General features: G+C 40.3%; 2 protein-coding genes across 2 annotated transcripts; both read left to right on the forward strand.

Annotated features, from left to right (window-relative positions):
- The first annotated feature begins 10 nt into the window (after positions 1-10).
- On the forward strand, positions 11-7,234 carry znf653 (zinc finger protein 653). Its single transcript, XM_071474589.1, has 11 exons — positions 11-436; positions 646-686; positions 1,178-1,486; positions 1,592-2,127; positions 2,244-2,421; positions 4,160-4,244; positions 4,399-4,516; positions 4,604-4,718; positions 4,797-4,896; positions 5,041-5,866; positions 6,079-7,234. Exons 1-10 carry the CDS (start codon positions 141-143, stop codon positions 5,216-5,218), a joined length of 1,956 nt encoding a protein of 651 aa, XP_071330690.1. The 5' UTR covers positions 11-140; the 3' UTR covers positions 5,219-5,866; positions 6,079-7,234.
- A 3,138-nt stretch (positions 7,235-10,372) lies between these two features.
- Positions 10,373-15,393, forward strand: tspan34b (tetraspanin 34b). The gene is made up of 8 exons (XM_071474595.1): positions 10,373-10,623; positions 12,560-12,637; positions 13,034-13,249; positions 13,993-14,067; positions 14,164-14,271; positions 14,371-14,508; positions 14,607-14,699; positions 14,820-15,393. Exons 2-8 carry the CDS (start codon positions 12,581-12,583, stop codon positions 14,877-14,879), a joined length of 747 nt encoding a protein of 248 aa, XP_071330696.1. The 5' UTR covers positions 10,373-10,623; positions 12,560-12,580; the 3' UTR covers positions 14,880-15,393.
- Positions 15,394-18,641: the final 3,248 nt, after the last annotated feature.

Raw genomic sequence — 18,641 nt, forward strand, 5'->3', positions numbered from 1 at the left:
ATGTGAATCTTTTTAGCAACGTTTACAAGCCCATGGTGCGGGACGAAAAGTAGAAAAGGCGCCTCTATCGGTGCTTCCTGTGAGATCTGATACAACTTCCGGAACTTCAGGTAATCACAACATCAGGTGTTGTGGCCAAGATGGCGCATAGCCTGGCAGAATTGGGGGTTCCCCTGGACGCTGACCAAGCTGGGGAACAAGGGAAAGGTGTTTTGAGGCGTTGCAGAGGACGACCCAGGCTCACAGACTCCGACCGAGCTCAGAGGCGTCTTGAATCCCGAAAGAAGTACGATGTGAGGAGGGTGTACCTCGGAGAGTCGCACAAACTGTGGAGTGAGCTCCGCAGACGGACCAGTCTGAGTGATGCTGGACTGGCAGAGTACCTGATCCTGCTCAACTCCACATATGGAGAAAAATACCAGCAGAAATACTGCGGGTAGGCATGGCCGTGGCCTCTTAATGTCTTCATGCTGACATTACCTACCTGCCATTGCACGTCTGTGTCTTTATCAGAGCGCTTTGCTATAATACTATTAGCTAATGCCTCCATGCTGTCAACCACTGCTGCTGGCAGGTTAACTGTTTTGTAAGCTATATTGTTTTATTTTACTTAACTATTTCAAGTGATGCTATTTTGCATTGCAGGAAGAAGGTTGCCCCAGAGGTCTCAGTAAAACAGAAAAAAGGTGAGTGCTGCTGTTAACAGAGGGGCGATATTCAAATCTGTCACAGAGGTTTGGGAGGTGCGTGATAGCTGGTTCAGTTAAAAGAATATTTAATTAGCCAAATTAATTAGATGTATTAGGTCAGATACATTTGTTATTGGCTCTGTTCTGTCTGAAATCTGCTCAGCTGCTTCTGCTCACATGATGGGAAAAAGAGAATATAAACATCAGTCAGAAATCTGACATACTTTCTCACAATTTGACCTAAAAGTCAAAATCTTGAAGTATCTCCTGGTATTAGAGTTGCCTTACCTTTCATGCATTTTTTTCTTTTCTTGGCAGAAATTTACTTCCATGTAAAAGCATATTGAGTATGCTGTGTATAATCTTTTTGCACAAAGACTCTTGAGCGTTAATTCAACAGAAATCAACAATGGATTGAAATCTGATGAGTGTATGTACATGTAGATTCTGATTTCTTCACTCATCCGTCAACCTTCCTTGTTTCCCAGGCAGGAAGGACCGTGTGTCCAGCCTGCAGAGCCTGGTGTGCTGGTACCAGGAGCACTCCCACTCCTGCCCTCACGAGCCACAGCTCAAGGCTCTGGAGCCCCAGCCCAACTTCTCCACTGCCGCCATCTGGCAGTGTGACTCAAACCACTCATTTGTGCAATACCTTTTCTCACCACCACGGGAGGCAAGTGACTCTGAACACGAGGAGGGAGTGAACGGAGAGGAGAATGCAGCAAAAACAGACTTGCTGGCACTCAAAGGTGTAGTGAGCAAGAGGAGAAGAAAGGAGGCTCACAAACAATTCAAAGGTGACAACTTGGTTCATTGACTCATCTGGGGTAAAAATGTTTATCGGTAGCTGGTGAATCCTGAATTGCTTGATGATCAACATGTTTTTTTTTTTTTTACTTAAGATGTGGGAGAAAATGTGGGTGTTTCTGAGGTACAACAAACAACCATGAGCCCGATCGAAGAGGCCGCAGCTCTAAACCACCAGCCCAGTATAGAGGCTTCTTCCAAGGATGTTCCACTGACAGGGCAGCCTGTGTGGGACATGGAGATGGTCATGGAGCGACAGCAAGGCTCCACCGCTGCAGCATTTCACTCCATCACCTCAGAAGAGGAGGCCGAGGATCTGAGGCAAGGCAGAGACGAAGGGGAAGGAGGGGGAGACAGACTCAGAGGAGAAGAAATCAGGACTATACCACATAGTTATGACTGTGTTACCGTGACGGCATCCTTAGCTGATAAAGTGGAGAAGACGGATGAGGACTCGGTGCTGTCGCAGGGTTTGAATGGCTCTCTCCAGCTGGGCGCTCAGCCGCAGCTGTCAGTCCCACCACCCATGCAGGTACAAGAGCAGAGTGAGCCGTTTGACCCTCAGGCTCTGCAGACGGTAGTGACCGGCTGTGAGATTCCTGACCAGAGGACGGCTTTGGAAGGCTCACAGGTGAATGAGTCTCTTGCAGAGATGTTTAAAAAGAGGTAGAGATGGTCACTTAAAGGAATGTGCTTTTGCTTTCTTTCAAAGTTACTATTGTTTTTCCATTTTCTTGTCATCCTCAGCTGATCATCATTACTGGCCCCAGCTATGAGGCCCTGGCGTCAGAGGGCATCCAGCTCAACATGGGCGGCGGAAACGTGGAGGAAGTCACCTGCACTGTCATCGGGGGTGTCACCTACAACCAGGTGTGCTCGTGTGACACAACAATCAGAACAGAAGAGGATGAAGACTCCATGACAGGTGTGCTACAGTCAGGACCGACACTGCATCTTTGGGTTTTACTGTATAAGTGTAAAGGGTGATGAATCCGTGAACTGCAAAGGGCAGTCTAAATGAAAATCCTCGAGAGAGTCTGGGTGCAAATTGCTAGACTGTGAATGTTGATGTAGTGTCACTCATACGCCTACAACACTGTGTAAGATTCATCCATGCATAGACTTGCATAACCAGGTGGTCATTCATGTTCTATGCAAACATCCTGTCATTTGATCTGATCTGTGATAAGACTCATAACCAGGACATTGTGAATAAATGTTCCCAGGCGTGCACTCAACTTAAGCCGCACAGCAGTTCATCAGCTAAACAACAAATAAACAGGTAGAAGTTGTGATGTTCTACACACTGAAGTTGGAGTAGGGATCCAGAGGCTCAGGGCCAGCCCAGGCTTGGTATCTGAAGCCAGATGTTTGCTCCTGGAATGGCAGCTATGAAAAAACACCCAGTGGCTCTTTGTTACAATAGTTGCCAAACACAGTTGCAAATCAACCAATGAGACACAAAATAAAACAGCAGCCAGTCATATCAATTCAAGGCATGACAGTAAGTGAAGACACATGGCCTGCTTTGATTTCTGCATCTATTTCAGTCATATTTTGCAGGTGAACCACAACTCTACTTTGGTGCTGTTGGTTAAATAGTCTACATTCCAGCAACAGCAGATTTACACCGACATCCAATATAGATATGATGCAAACACTACACTGTAAAAATACAATATAAAACCATCAAAGGAAAGCTGTGAGGCAGGTTATATTTCCTTAATGCAGAGATATTCAGCAGTCAAATATATCTAAATAGCATTAATAGATATATGGCTGTACTGTAAACTGTGTAATGTAAATAGAATAAAATAAACATTGGATCATAAAACTTTATAGACATTTATAAACCAAAGGGAGATACTGATAATACCTGGTGTGTGTTGGTGTGTGTGGGACACTGAGGAGTCAAAGACACTCAGATACCCGAATAATGTCACACAGGAATATGAATAACAAGGTTTCATATCATATTCTGAACATCATTAAAACCAGCATCAGCCATGACAGTGGAACAGGTTTGAATGCAAAGGTACCACCTGACACATCGTTAATGACAACACACAGACTAGATGAGTGAGGTTGAATTAAACAAAAATATCATTAAATGATTTGGCATTGAAAAGATGAATCCGCCCTGAGGCTCCAGTGGGTGACAGGGACTAAAAATAGCACCAAATGAAAACATCATATCTGTGTGAAGTGATAATAAGACTGACTGACTTTCCTCTCATTACTACATGAAACAAACAGAAATGTCATATTTCCTTCATGTCATGTTTTTCACCTGTTAATTACACCACTTAGCTCCGCCCTCTTCCTCAGTGATGGTTTAATGGCACCCGACTGGAGGAGTAGCGCTACCAGCTGTTTATCTTGATGTGCTGTACTCCTAATATGCACATAACAGGAGTGAGTGGAAACACACATTAATATCACTTTTCTTTTTGCTTTTTTTCTGAAAAGTTTTGCTAAATTTGAATGGAAACTTTGCTAATACAAACTCTATTAGAGCCAATACAAAAAACAAATTACAGGGTCAAGAGCCTGTATTATAGCACAGATTCTGAAGTGCCAGACTACACGTCAGGAGACATTTCGATTCAGCTGATATCTATGTGAGTCATTTGGTAATCAGGCTTTGCACTGTTTCTCTGCAGGGTTGAGTGACAAACAGCTGCTGCAGCCCACTGTTGACGCTCTGGAGCTGAGTGGTGACAGAGAACTGGAGAGGAGTCTGAGCAGGTTTGTGGCACAAGTCCTCTACACTGGGAAGTGGCTTTCAGACAGAGTGACGAGGAAGGATTTGAGAGATTGGTGCTCTGCTTGATATTAATCCATGTCTCCTCCAGTTATTGTCCTCTTGTGATAGTGAACTCAACAGTGTCTGTTTTTGCAGCGTCAGGTCAAAGAGAAACAGACGAGGCCCAGTCATTGAGGCAGATGGGATGCTCAAGATGTTCCACTGTCCATACGAGGGATGCAGTCAAGTTTATGTAGCTATTAGCAGCTTTCAGGTACAACAACAGCTTTCATTCAGGCTTCATGCTTCAGTTTGATTTGCATAAGTTTGAAATATAACCTTTTCTTTTCATGCTCTATAGAATCACGTGAACCTAGTTCACAGGAAAGGGAGGACCAAGGTTTGCCCTCATCCAGGCTGCGGGAAAAAGTTTTACCTGTCAAACCACCTGCATCGCCATATGATCATCCATTCAGGTCGGCTCACAAAGACTCACTTGTCATGTCAGAGTCTCATCTTCATAAACCTCCAAATGTAACTGGATCTTTTTACAGGTGTAAGAGATTTCATTTGTGAGACATGTGGAAAATCGTTTAAGCGTAAGAATCACCTGGAGGTTCACAGGCGGACCCACACAGGAGAAACGCCGCTTCAGTAAGTTAACAATGCTGAAAACATTTCTTATCGTTACACTGTTAGACTGTGTAAGGGTTTTATTTTACATAGGGTAAATAATCATCAATGCAGCATGGTCCATAGTCACTTATGTCTCATCTTCTCACCCATGTCATCTGTCAGATGTGAAATTTGTGGCTACCAGTGTCGGCAGCGTGCTTCCCTGAACTGGCACATGAAGAAGCACACTCCAGAGGCCCACTACAACTTCACCTGTGAGTTCTGTGACAAGAGGTTCGAGAAGCTGGACAGTGTTAAATTCCACAAGCTAAAGAGCCACCCAGACAAGCAGGCAACCTGAGGCGCTCGAGCACTGCTGATAGGAGCTTGACACGCACAGGTCGGCCCACGGAAACCAAATGAAGACTTTCAGTGAAGGGAAGGAGTTTCCTTTGCTTCTCATGTCGGGGGTGGTATGAACATCACCTGTGAACACACAAGCAGTGGGTAAAGGCAAACTGAGCCTCTCTACCAGCTGTGCAGGACACGGCGGGAAAGAAAAGCTTAATCCACTGGTGATTAATGATGTCCAACTGACCATTCACTAAACCCCCCTCCTGAACAGTGATTGTCTAGTCCGAGTCAAAACAACCTTAACTAGGCTCAGCAGCTCTGTCAAGTTTTTGATTTCTCTACATGTTGAAGTTTTGTGAATGAGTGGCGCTCCATATAGAAAGATTTTGGCTGGTGTTTTTTTTTAGTCTTTCCAAGACCAAAATCACAAGAGCAAAAGTTTAAGGAATGCATTAAATAGTGTGTTTGTCTGCTCTAATGTAAGCTACAAACGTTAGTAAGCTAGTTAGCCGGCCATGCTATCTACAACAGTGACCCATTGTTATTTCCAAGGGCAGCAACATTTCATACTACATTATTGTGGGGTTACAAGATAAAAAGTTCCATTCACAACCAGCATATCCACTGTGTGAAATCCACCCACTGTTTGGTCCAGGTTGCTATCAGAGTTTAGTTAACGTTAGTGGCTCTAACAAACGTTTACATTCCAGCAACTGTTGCCAATCTTATCCAAGATGGCGGTGTGTTCTCTAAACACACTGGTTAATCCTCATCATGAAAGCTTTTTCTCTCTGCAACATGAAAAGTAAAACGCAATGTTTCAAACTATGAATAATGCAAATGTAACCTCTGTCTTGTTTGTCTGAGTGTTTAAGCTAAGCAGCAAATGTTGTGTTACAACAAAATAGCAATCTAATGGTACATTTTTTCTTATTATACTTAAAATACTTAGAGCTCTTAACTGCAATACAAGAGCAATGCTGTTTCTTTATAACCATGTCTTCCACATGGATCAAAAACTGATGAGGACACTGACTTCTTGCCTGGGACTTGGAACTTTAGCTTCTGTCTTTTCATGTATGTAGCCATCAAGTTGATATTCACCCTTTAACAACCTTCTTGTGTTAAAATGAGTCAGTTTGAAGCATCACAAAGTCGACTGGGGGACAGGGTTTTCAGCAACTCGTGGAGCTTATGTTATCTAGCTCTATAACATAGATTAATTAGCTAGCTAGTTAGAGCTGATAAAATCCTCCACGGACAGTTGTCATGTCAGCCACCAAAGTCAGCAGTCGTCAGCTAGGATTAGAAGCATGCTTTTTTCTACCTCTGTCTGAAATCAACAATCCATTGTTTCTAAAGTTACTAAGAATTTCAAGTTGTAAATCTGTCGCCATTACCATGGTAAAGTGAGGGTGGGGGGGTTTAGTGAACGGTCAATTAAACCTTCGATAGAAAATATTTTCTATTAAAGGAAGAATTTTTGTAGGCCTTGCAAAACACTGGTATTGTCCTTCAAAGATTGAGTATGATTTAAATACAATTGTTCAGTCCATTAATAGACCACAAGGAAAGATTATTGATGACAACCACTGTGGTGGGTAAAGATAATGTTACATACAGTATATGTGTGAAATATATTTTTAGAAAAAGTTAAAGGAAATTTAAATTGAAGCTGTGAAACTGACTGTTGTGTGCTACACTACACTGCTGTAGTGACACAAGTTGGTTCTTTCATTTCAGTCATTCAAATTAGAGCATCTGTTGTGTGGGCCAGCAGAGCAGTGTTTGTCTAACATTTTCCTATCATCTGTTTTCACCATCCCAGCGTCCTGACTCACAGGTGTCAATGAGAAATCCTGTGAGTTTCATGTGACAATCTCTCAGGAAAATTCACCTCAGTCCTCTTGTGTCCCTTTCCTGTGTTCTGTCTGTATGTTGGTCTCGAAGTAAATGCACTTTTTCTCTCTCGTGTCAGTTTTGCTAAATGATGATTTACTAAAATATATGAATATGACTCATATTTGTGTTCTACCTTGGTTTTACTGTAATACATTTGTGTGACACAAATGCGTATTAGCATGCAACGCTTATTTGTCTCTTGCATAATACACTCTAGGGTGTGTGTGTATGCGTTTGTGATGAAGTGAGGGTGTGCACAAAAAGGAAAAGGCATGAAAAGCACAAGTGTAATGACACCTAGTCATTAAATGACTTCATAAATACTGGACACTTTTAGTCAGCTGAACATTGGACTTGTAACTGGCTCCTCGACGTTTGTGTAAATAGAAGGTTTAGCTTGGGGCAACATACTCATTAGACTTCAGGTGACAAGAGTACCGAGGTAAGTCATTATTAGGAGTTAAATTTGGGGTTTTAAAGGGGAAATATTTTGAATGGATCTTGGTAAATAAATTTGAATTGGTGAGAATTTGTTTATTTTCTTCATGCAGGCCACACAATCTTATTAGCTATTCAGTTTTTCTACTGTAAATAAGCTATTGTCCTCCCTTCTTTTTGCAGCTGTCACTCTTGGATAAGATAAGATTCCTTTATTAGCCCCACAGTGGGGAAATCTGCAGTGAAGTGGACAGTACAGTAAGAAATGAAAAATGGCAATGACATAAACTAAAAATGTAGGAAAATCTGGTGGTGGAGACCATACAGATCTCCAATTCAGTGTATATCTATCCATACATTTTATTACAATTAAACTCAATGTGTTTTATATTAAAATGCATGCAGCAATAAGTATGAGATTGCAATAAATGAACTACAAGAAACTAAACAGCAACAAAACGCGAAGAGGAAGAAAAACAAGAAAAGTCATGAATCCAGCCACAAGACACAACAACACACAGATACACACCTTAGAAAACAAACAAGACTTGCAAAGTCTGAGTGGATCATAGGTCAGAAATATAATAGGAAGCTAAATGGAAGCTTTTTTAGTTTAACATTAGAAGCCCATGAATTTGACTATTAAGAGTATTATGTTCCACTTTGCATGTACATGTGAGGAGTACTCTGAATTTGCTGGAGCCTTCCTATAATTTGTTAAGGTAACTAACAAAGAGAGTATTCTGCTGTAGTGCGGTTTGTGTAAATCAGCACACCTCCAACACGTCATCAAGGCATACTACTCCTGTTGTGGAAAAACACTCCACCAGTTCGGCTTGAGTGGAGTGGAGTATCCCCCACCCTGACGTTCAGTGATTGTAGCCCGACAACTTGTGATTTCAAATCATTTTTAATTTTAATTAGAATTGAATGAATTTATTTTAAGTTTGTTTTACAGGTGATGCAAATCTGCTTTAGTTATATTATTAACATTACTTATAAAGTTAAGATGAGAGTCCTCTGTATCTGAGAGAAAGGCACTCTGAGGTGCAACCGATATCTAACCACAAAACAAAGTCTGGATATTGACAAATCCATATCACATGTAGATATAGTTCAGCAACTTGTTTATAGATCTGAGATAACCACAGGAAAGAGAATTGTTATAGTGTACCGTCTGCATGCGTGATAGTTTTGTGTTTTCTTTTAATTCTGCCAAGCACGAGCATGTTGAGGTCCTAGGATCGACCGCTGTGGATGATAACATGATAACACGTTTGTTTGAACACGTAAAATTACCACTGTAGTGTATTTAATCAGAAAAGCTTGATCAACTGTATTAAAGGAAGCAGTAAGGTCAAGAAAAACTAAAACAGAAGTTCTCATTGAGTCACTGGTATTATATCACTGTAATTGTTTGCTTTGATAAGGGCTATTTTAGTGCTGGGTTTAGAGCTGAAAGTTCATTCTTGACCTTGGAAACACTAGTTGACGAAACAATGTCACAAGGGCCATTCAGTAGCTTGGACCTGAATTATGTTATTTATCATCTTCCTCAGCAGGTGACTTTTGACCATGGATTACATACTCAGATTGTTTTGATTGCTCAGAAAAGTCAACACTGAAAGCATTAAAGTGGTTAAGGATATTGCAAAAGCCGGGCCAAACAGTGAAGTTGCAGGATTTAAAAACAGTGTTGAGGATGAGCTGAAAGACACTACAATGCGCCGTACTTCGGGGGGGGGGGGGGGGGGGGGGGGTACTGCAAGCAACACTCGTAGTCATTTGATTCATTTTTGAATATTAAATGTTGCCTATTGGGAGTATTTATAAATGAGAAGCAGTGGTCCTAAGACTGACCCTGTGGATCCCCTAAAACAATGTTGTGAATATAGAAGCAGTGAAGATCAGGGCCTGATCAATCAAATCTAAGAGCAAAAATCAAGGTGGAAAACTGTTACTCCTGGACTACCTTATCTGAGTTGTGTATTCTTGTGTATTCTTAGATTCTTAGATTCAGACTAATCTTTTCTCAATCTTTTGTTCAATTATTTATTTGCTGTTTTTTTTCTTCTTTTAATTGTTCATCTTGGATAATGTTCAATTTCCAAGGGCACTCCTTAAACCATCATATCTTCTGTTTTATAAATGTGAATGTATATTAATATAATTTTAGAATCCTTCCCCACTATCAAAATGAGCGCTGGTACAATAATGTACATACTGTTTATATGACTTTCTTTCGCTCAATAAACCATAACTGAGTAAAGAGCAGGGCCAATCGACCAACTTAATTGCTAAAAATTTGAATATTACAGTCAACTGTGTCAAAGGCAACATGTGAAACTACAGTGGAAGTTCTCTCTGAATCATAGTTGATCTCAAGGTCATTAATTTTTCTGACAGCTGAGCTGATCTGAAATCAGACTGGAGCACACAACATACTCTGTGGAAGGAAAGATAATCATCCAATTATTTATACACAACTTTTTTTTCAGTATTTGCTGAGGAAGGAAAAGCTTTAAAGTCTTCTGTTAATATTAATTGAAAATTACGAGAACATTATTTTGTCATGTTTACAAATTGTCTTTAAATGAATGCCTCAGAACAGAGGCACATGTGCATGGTGGTGTAGCTACACACAGGTGAGCTCTCTCTCTCTCCCTCTCTCTCTCTCTTTCTCAGTTTCCCTCCCTCCCTCAGGAGCAACCAGCCCAACTCCATGGTGATGCGTGTTATTACTCAGCCACTTTGGTCACACCCACCTGCTCTCCCCTCCTCCCTCTCCAGTTCTTATAAGCAGCTGGGACTCTTAAAATAAGAGCAGAAGGCAGAAAAAAGTCACTTAGAAGCTCTTTTATATCCAACAGAGTGACAGAGCCACAGGAAGAGGCAGACAGAGAACGTATTGTGGGTCATTTCCAGAGGGCAGAAGAATAATACACTCCTGTGCTGCTGTTATCTCAAAGTCAGGCTGCTCCCACAGGAACAGCTTCCATCACCAGAGTGAAGGTAAAGACTCTGAGCAGCGGCCCAGCCTTGGAGCACATCCCTGGATTTCTCCTGTGAAAGGTAAGAACGACTGAACTGAGACTGTGTTTTAAAATTAAATGTTACCTTCTCCTTGTGAGTTACAGGTCTTATGATTATTTTTCACGTGCCGTACCAATGTAGGGAGGGATCCATCCCACAATGATCCTTTGTCTCCTGAGACCTGCCTGCAATCATTCCTCTCAAAGGCGTCCTTTGAGATTCCTCTTGTCTGCTCTGTTTTTCATGGAAGTTGGACCGTCTGAGACAACGTAGAGGTTTTTGTTGATCGAAGACCAACAAATAAAAATCATATATCTGCTGACGAATTTCACACATGTAGCGTTAAGTATGTCACACACAAACAAGCCTGTTAATATGTGCTGCAGGATATAATGGAAAAGAGATGTTGCTCGTGCACACTTGCTCATGCTGAGATTTGCATGTGACTCCAGCTTGTTAATACATCACTAGGCTGACTTCTCAGTGTCAGAGTGCAATCATTGACCATGAGGAAGTGGGAAATTCTCCTAGGAGTGAAACGATAGAGGGAGTTTGTGGGAGTCAAGGCGACCACTCTGTTTTTTTTTTCTGAGGGCATTCTGGCCCCCAAATATATGATTAACTTGATGACAACCAGCTTTACTGTATCAACCCAAGCAGGCTAAATGAACTGACAGGCTACTTCCTGTCTTTGGTTAATTTGATGTTAGGGAATGAAAAATAACCATAAAGGCTGTAGGGGAATAGTGGGCATTAATTAAATAATAGAGAGGAGAGACAATGAGGGAGATCCCAGTTTTCAGAAAGCAGCCTGTTGCTGCACACAATAGGGTTCTGCTCTGTCATTGTCCTTGGGGATAACAATTTGTCTGTTTTGTCACGCCACACAAAGAACACTGTTCCCCTTCTGGGAGGTCTACACACACACACACATAGAGCACACATTTCAAAGTGACAATCTTGAAGTAGAGGCTGTAAAAGGGGGAGGTGGGAGCTGAAGATTCAGAGATAAAATATTGTTTATGTTAATATTTGTGTTCCTGTGTCTGATGAGCCCAGATGATTGAGAAAGATGACTCTTGTGCATTTGTGTGAGCACACTTGTGCAACTAATCTAAACAAATCTGTTAATGGGACGTTATGGTGTAATGTAACTCTATTGGCCCTTATAGACCTCCTCTCTGACTCTCATCCCAGAGTAATGGCTGACCACAGAGTCTACTATGCAAATACACACACTAGAGTCCTTGTGTCATTATTATGCTGCATTTTGGATCCATATTACATCAACCATATGATCTCTAAGTGCATGATTTCAAGTATTATAATGTAACAACATTTTAATTAATAAATACTACTACTACTACTACTACTACTACTACTACTACTACTAATAATAATAATAATAAATAAATAAATTTTAAAAGGGAAAAAAGGAAGAGAAAAGGAGGAAATACTTCTGTGTCAGTGGTGTTGATCTGTAACTCTGTAACTCAGTTTTCTTCCTTCCCTCATTTGCATACCTATGGTTTATCATTTAATTTGTGTATTGAATCACTTTCCAGAAAATACAGTGTGCCGTACTTCCTCAATCACCTCATTAATGCTAAACTAAACAAATCCCTCCCCCAAGTTCCTTGTGAGGTGACATGTGTCCACACAACGTCCTTGGGGTGGAAATGAAAGGTGCAGGGGTACTCTGAGTGTTTGAGAGAGATAAGTTATTAAGCTTTCAAAGGGTAAAAGGTGAGGAGCTGGGAAAGTGCCGGGCGTTTTTTTCCCCCCACCCTTGCTCTCAGCCTCCCACCTCACACATGAAACAGCATAGTCCCACTGTTAATTTGTCACCTAATTGGCAGTGCATAATGACTTGGTGACAAGCAGGACAAACACATCAGCACGATGATTCATGTTACACATACAAGTGACTGTTACATGAGTACAAAGTGCTGTTTTTCTTTTCTTTCCTCTGTAGGTTCTACAATCAGAAGCAAAGATGGGATGTTTTGGATTCCTCAAAGTCATGATGTTTGTTTTCAATGGCATCATCTTTGTAAGTTTTAATATTTAATTAATAATGATTCAAATATATATGCCAATATAAATATTAATTTTACCTTTTACTTGTGTGTAACTGCAGCAGGTTGCAGTTTGAGAAATGTGCATATTTTTTGCACACAGAAATGAACCAGTGGTGCCTTTTATGATGCTTGCCCGACTCTAAGCATCAAAATGTACAAAATGTAAAATATTCTTTCTGTCTATGCACTTTATATATAAAAAACAGTTTTTTTTTTTACCTGAATGTACACATTAGTTTTTATAGGCTGAGTAGTGCTGCCCATGACAAGTAAACTGAACTTATAACACATGCAAAATGAGTGGACCCCTGCCCGCCCCCCATAACCTTAAAGCTATTTTCTCCACTCCCCTCGTCTCTCTCCATCAGTTGGCGGGTGCTGCCATCCTGGGTGTTGGGATCTGGGTGAAGGTGGACAGCGGCTCCATCCTCAGCTTCCTTGGGAAAATTGAAAACGCTCCGGCAGAGCTCAGCCAGGTGCTCAACGTGGGCTACCTGTTGATTGCAATAGGAGCACTGCTGGTCGTCATTGGCTTTCTAGGCTGCTGTGGAGCAGTCAAAGAGAGCAAGTGTATGCTGCTGCTGGTAGGTTGTTGCCTGCTACGTTATAGAGGGTTAAAGAAAATGCCTGAGCATAAGTTAAGAGTCTGAGCTATAAAAAAATGTTGCTTTTATTCTTTTTCTTATTTTCTTCTTCTTTTCTTCGTCTTTTGTTTTGGTTCAGATTAAACAAATGAGACATTGTCAGCAAGAAGTGCACTTTTCAAAATGTGAAACAGTTCTTTTAAAGTAGTTGTTCTCAAAGTGGGGTCTAGGAACCCAATGAAAGACTCCTGGAAGTCCCCAGAAAAAAGGGGAATCATGTATTTTCACTATAATTCCATCAATAGGTAACATGATGACAGGGTGTATGACTGTTTTGGTCATGGGTTTCAAACACTGTTAGTGATAAAACATCTAAAAGCAAAAGTATTATCAGATGGAGGACCCTGGGACAAAATCTTGTCAAATTTGTGTCACTTTAAGGGTCCTTGATGTGAAAGAGTTTAAGAACCACTGCTTTAAAAGGCTCTTTGTAAGTTTTGCTAATGCTACATAGCCAGCATTAGCATTAGAAGCTCTTTCCAGTAGAAAAAGCATTGTCAGTTAAGCATAAATTTCATTCCTTTTCTCAGCAAGAGCTGTCTCCAGAGGTGGAAGGCAACACCAGTGTTATAAGAATAGTTTCAATATTCTACAATAAAAACAATTCAAACTAAGCTACTGGAAATGTAGGTTTTAATAATCCTGCTTCAATAAAATGAGTAACATCCTGATCTTTTCCACAGTTTTTTATCATCATCTTGCTGGTCTTCATAGCGGAGATTGCAGGAGCAGTGGTGATCTTGGTTTTCAGACCCTTGGTAAGTTTTTTTTTCACTCAGAGGATATTAGTAGCTTTATACATTTGTTAACCTTTGGTACATGAATGCAAAGGCTACTGTCCGCTTGCATTTCAGGCAAATGAGCTGATTCAGACGCTTGGCACAGCAGCGGTTCAGAACATCAAGTCAGACTATGGGAAGAATCCAGACATCACAGGACTGTGGAATACTACAATGGACACGGTACATTACGCTACTGAACTAAGTACAAAATGTAATCTTTTTGTCGCAACATGTCTCCAGTGCTTTGTGTAACTCCTCCTCTCTTTGTGTCCACATTAGCTAAAATGCTGTGGATTCTGCAACTCCTCAGACTTTGTGGGATCCCCATATTATGTAAGCCACGAAAACCAGTTCCCACCACAGTGCTGCCCGGGCACTAACTACCCATGTAATCAGACGGTGGCTGACAGTGTCACGGTATGGACTTTGAAAATAGAGCAAACAACAAAAACATGACCCAAAGCCATTTTGAATGAATAACCACCTCTTCTACCTCTGCTCTTTATTTTCCTCAGTCGGTCACTGGCTGCTTCCCAAAGATCAAGCAGCTGATTGATGACAACACAGTGGTCATCGTGGCAGTGGCGCTGGGGATTGCAGCTCTTGAGGTATGACCTTATCTCATCCTCTTCATTTGTAGGGCCCACTTTAGATTAGGTTGAAATGCACCAGAGAAATAATAAAACAACATTTCTCTGCTTTCTTACTAACACGTATATTCTCCTCAGATATGTGCCATGGTCGTCTCCATGATCCTTTTCTGCAGAGTAAAATCCAGGAGTGCCTAACTACGAATGGGGAAGACCTTAGAAGGATTATTTTTATCACTGGAGCCTCTCCGCTTCCTATATCGCCTCTAGAGGAGTGAAGGGCTGTGCCTTTATTTTCGCAAAACTGCCTCATCATTTAAGACAGTTAATGTCCAATCTTGTGCAATCAGAATTACTGAATGACATAACATCTATTTTTACCACATTTAAATCTAATAGATGCTGTATATGAACGTCTACTATCTATCTAGACCACTACACTTTATAAAACAGGCTACACACACCGTCCACTTCACCCCAGATTATTTTCAATGTCAAGCAGTGCCTCTACCTGTGACGCATGGCCAGTCAATGAGGAATTACATGATAACTGAGTTCGCTGTGATAATGATACAAAGGCTGGTGTGTCAGACACAGGAACCACTATTGTTGTGTTGTTGCTATAAAGCAGCTTGTATGATAGCAACAGAAGTGATGCATTATTTGTATGTATGTTGATCAATTTTGAAATAAAGTGCAAAGTGTTTCTAGACGCTGGTTTTGTGCTATGTGACATTAGAGAAGTTTTGAATGAGAAGCAACAAACAGCAAATATAAGGAAGCTAAAAGTCCTTCATATATTTCCTCTTTTATTGTACACCAACAAACAAATAAGTTTTATGACAAACACACACAGGGTAAAAGAGTTTCAATCATCAGTTATACTGGTTGTGGATATTAGTGCCACTTGGTGCCATTTCTGAAATGATTAAAAACATGAGCTCAGATTTCCCACCAAGAGTTCCTGTGTGAACAATAAAACGTATGGTACTGTATGTCTGAAAGGAGCTAATTGTTTTTGGTTTATTTAGTTTGATAAAAACACAATATGAGGTGTTAATGTGTAACTGGGAGCAGATGCTATTTACCCTGACTTTCAGATAAGTGGGCTTTTGCTTTCTGGCAGTTTGACATGAGCTGAAACGTTCTCGTACTGCAGTGACACTTGTGATCTTTGGAGTGTGTGGGTTAATGTAAGCACAGCCGTCTCTGAAGCCGGCATCACTGTTTCATTTGAATCAAATGATCAGTTTTTACTGATGAATGTGTCCACCAATAAACTTCTGTACAGTGATGAAGCAAACACCACTGTTGGAGGGAAAGGAGACCGACGTCACAGCACGTCATACACGAACACTGAAGTGATTAATTCATCATTAATGAATCATATCTGCTGCTAACCACACACACTGGTTATGTTTGCACGTGTGTATTTGTATGTTTCTATGGGAGAGTGTGTGTGTCTAAATCCTGCCCTCTCCCCATGAATTTAATGATAAATAAACATAATTTTCAGGTGACAGGGATGTTTCCTCTGTTCATCTATTCAATTCCATTCAATTCAATTTTATCTGTATAGCACCAAATCATAATATACATTATCTCAAGGCACTTTACAGGGTCAGGTCGAAACGTGACTTTGTTATAGAGAAAAACACAGTTCCTAAGTGTTTTACTAAAGAGCACAATTGATGAATTCCTTGTACAAAAGGATTTGTTTATATTTAAGTGCATATATATATATATATATATATATATGTATGTATATGTATGTGTGTGTGTGTGTGTGTATATATATATATATATATATATATATATATATATATAAATTGGCTAATTATACAGCTTTGGGTATTTTTCATAATCATGTTGGCTTCGTCTGTTTTGTGCTGAATGCAAACGTTGGACATAGATGATAAGGCTCCATCCTCCTCTCCAGGCTGCACTTACAAACACTAATTTACATCATACATATCACCTCTCAGAACCAATGCAAATAGATTTTTGTATTGATACTAAGCTTGTCAGTCCTGTTGACTCTATGTGTGTGTGTTACTGACCAATAGCAGAGGGGGTTCAGAGAAGGACTGAGTTTATTTACTGAATAATTCAAAGTGGAGTTGCTTAGGCCTCTGCTGAGTCATTCTGTTGTTTGTGGTGGAGGCAGGAGATGTAAACCTAAAACAAACTGAAGTATTACGTAACAGATCACTGACAAGTTAGTTTCACTGTGGCTATAAGACTCTGCAACAGTGAGCAGGCAATACAACTAAAATGGAAACTAAAACGCATGAGGGAATATTAAATGCTGGTACCACTTCTTGAGCTTCGATCTGTTTTGCAGTTTAGCTCTCCTTAGTATATAAAAAGTAAAGTTAAATCTGAGACTTCAAATAATACCTGAGGATCCTGACAGGGATCTAACAGTTTGTCCTGTTATGAAACAGAGGCTGTAAACCGAAATGAGCGTCAGAATACAATAGAAATTTACCTAGTTTTTTTCACAAAGGCACACCAAAGATCAGCTGACCTCTCCAGTTAATAATTCAATGCAGTGTCACAGTCCCACCACATGGAGGAGCTACAGGCTTTCTGATAAACACGACCACCTGGATGGACATTCACAAATATAAAATATTACATCCACTTTGGTACTGTACATAGATACAACTGCTGTACCGTACTTTACTTTGTGATAAGTTCATGAAAAGAATAAATTGTAAAGGAGAAAACCAGTGATTCCCAACCTTTTAAGTTCTCTTGATCTCAAAAGTGTGTAGTTGAGGTCTTTAGTAAACTCTCAGATATCTGTGAAAGCCATTTCTCCTCTAAACCTCTCTGATGGTTTAATTTAAATAATTTTTTTTGGCCCAAAGAGGCTAAATAATCCAAAGTATGACGATAGATGTGTGTATCAGAATATGGCCCCTCATTAGCCTTGTGATCCTGATCAGGGGCCTGACCCCTAGGTTGGGAAGCACGTGACTAAACTATCTAACTAAAGTAGTTAAAACTAGTTTCAAGGCAATCAGCTACAACAACAAAATGCTGATGAATCAATATTAAAAGTTTAATAATGTGAGTCATGGGGGATATTTTATAGTACTAAATACTTTTACTTTTGATACCTGAAGTACATTTTGCTGACAATGCTTTTGCTCAAGTGAACTTGTGAATGCAGGACTTGTTATTGAGTATTTTTCATATTGTTGAATTGAACTCCTGTTAAAGATCTGAGTGCTTCTTTCACAGCTGAAATAATTGCCCATGTGACTGCACTGTGTTCTGGTGTGTGAACAAATTCTTTTTTTTCACATTTTCTCATTGTATTAATACAGACGGGATCAGACATGTGTCCATGAGTTCAGACGTAGGGTTACACCAGTGGTTATTGATACAGGCAGAGCTGTTGCTGTGTTGTATTGAAAAGTTTTTTGTCTTTGTGGGGATTCAAACCTCAGTTTTAGCAGGAGGAGTTGTCACGTGTTCGCTGAGCACACTGTAAGTACTATTTCTGTGCACAAGATGTCAGACTGTGCTCACACTGCAGGTGGCTCTTTGTTTTAACTTGCACTCAGATTTAACTGTTTAGTGAGAGTCTTATAAAACTAAGGTAAACTTACAAGACACATTATTCCAGCACACAACTAGCTGAAGAATATGTCCAGACCTAAGCTGATATCAGTATATGCATCCATGGTGGACAGTGCTACTTTTTAATAAGTCACGCTTTGATAAAAGCTTAATAAATAAAAAATGAAATCTCCTGATTGAAATTTTAACCTGCGGCTGCAGAAATTATGACTAGTGAGAAAAAGATAAATTACCCAGAAAATGTGGATTTGATTCATTCATACCTTATGTTGGAAAATCACTTGGCAGATTCCTTAAAGAAGACTGGGCACTCATTTCATGATGTATGCATAGAGCTTGGCGAGCTGTTCACTCACATGTTTCTCA

Source organism: Trachinotus anak, unplaced genomic scaffold (assembly GCF_046630095.1).
Source record: "Trachinotus anak isolate AG129_WGS33_773 ecotype Australia unplaced genomic scaffold, CSIRO_AGI_Tana_v1 ptg000003l, whole genome shotgun sequence".
Classification (NCBI taxonomy): domain Eukaryota; kingdom Metazoa; phylum Chordata; class Actinopteri; order Carangiformes; family Carangidae; genus Trachinotus; species Trachinotus anak.

Coding starts and splice junctions, on each gene's coding strand:
- tspan34b (XM_071474595.1), top strand. CDS start 12,581: ATGGGATGTTTTGGATTCCTCAAAGTCATGATGTTTGTTTTCAATGGC. Junction 12,638..13,033: donor TTTTCAATGGCATCATCTTT/GTAAGTTTTAAT, acceptor TCTCTCCATCAG/TTGGCGGGTGCTGCCATCCT. Junction 14,509..14,606: donor CGGTGGCTGACAGTGTCACG/GTATGGACTTTG, acceptor TATTTTCCTCAG/TCGGTCACTGGCTGCTTCCC.
- znf653 (XM_071474589.1), top strand. CDS start 141: ATGGCGCATAGCCTGGCAGAATTGGGGGTTCCCCTGGACGCTGACCAA. Junction 2,422..4,159: donor GGATGAAGACTCCATGACAG/GTGTGCTACAGT, acceptor GTTTCTCTGCAG/GGTTGAGTGACAAACAGCTG. Junction 4,897..5,040: donor ACAGGAGAAACGCCGCTTCA/GTAAGTTAACAA, acceptor GTCATCTGTCAG/ATGTGAAATTTGTGGCTACC.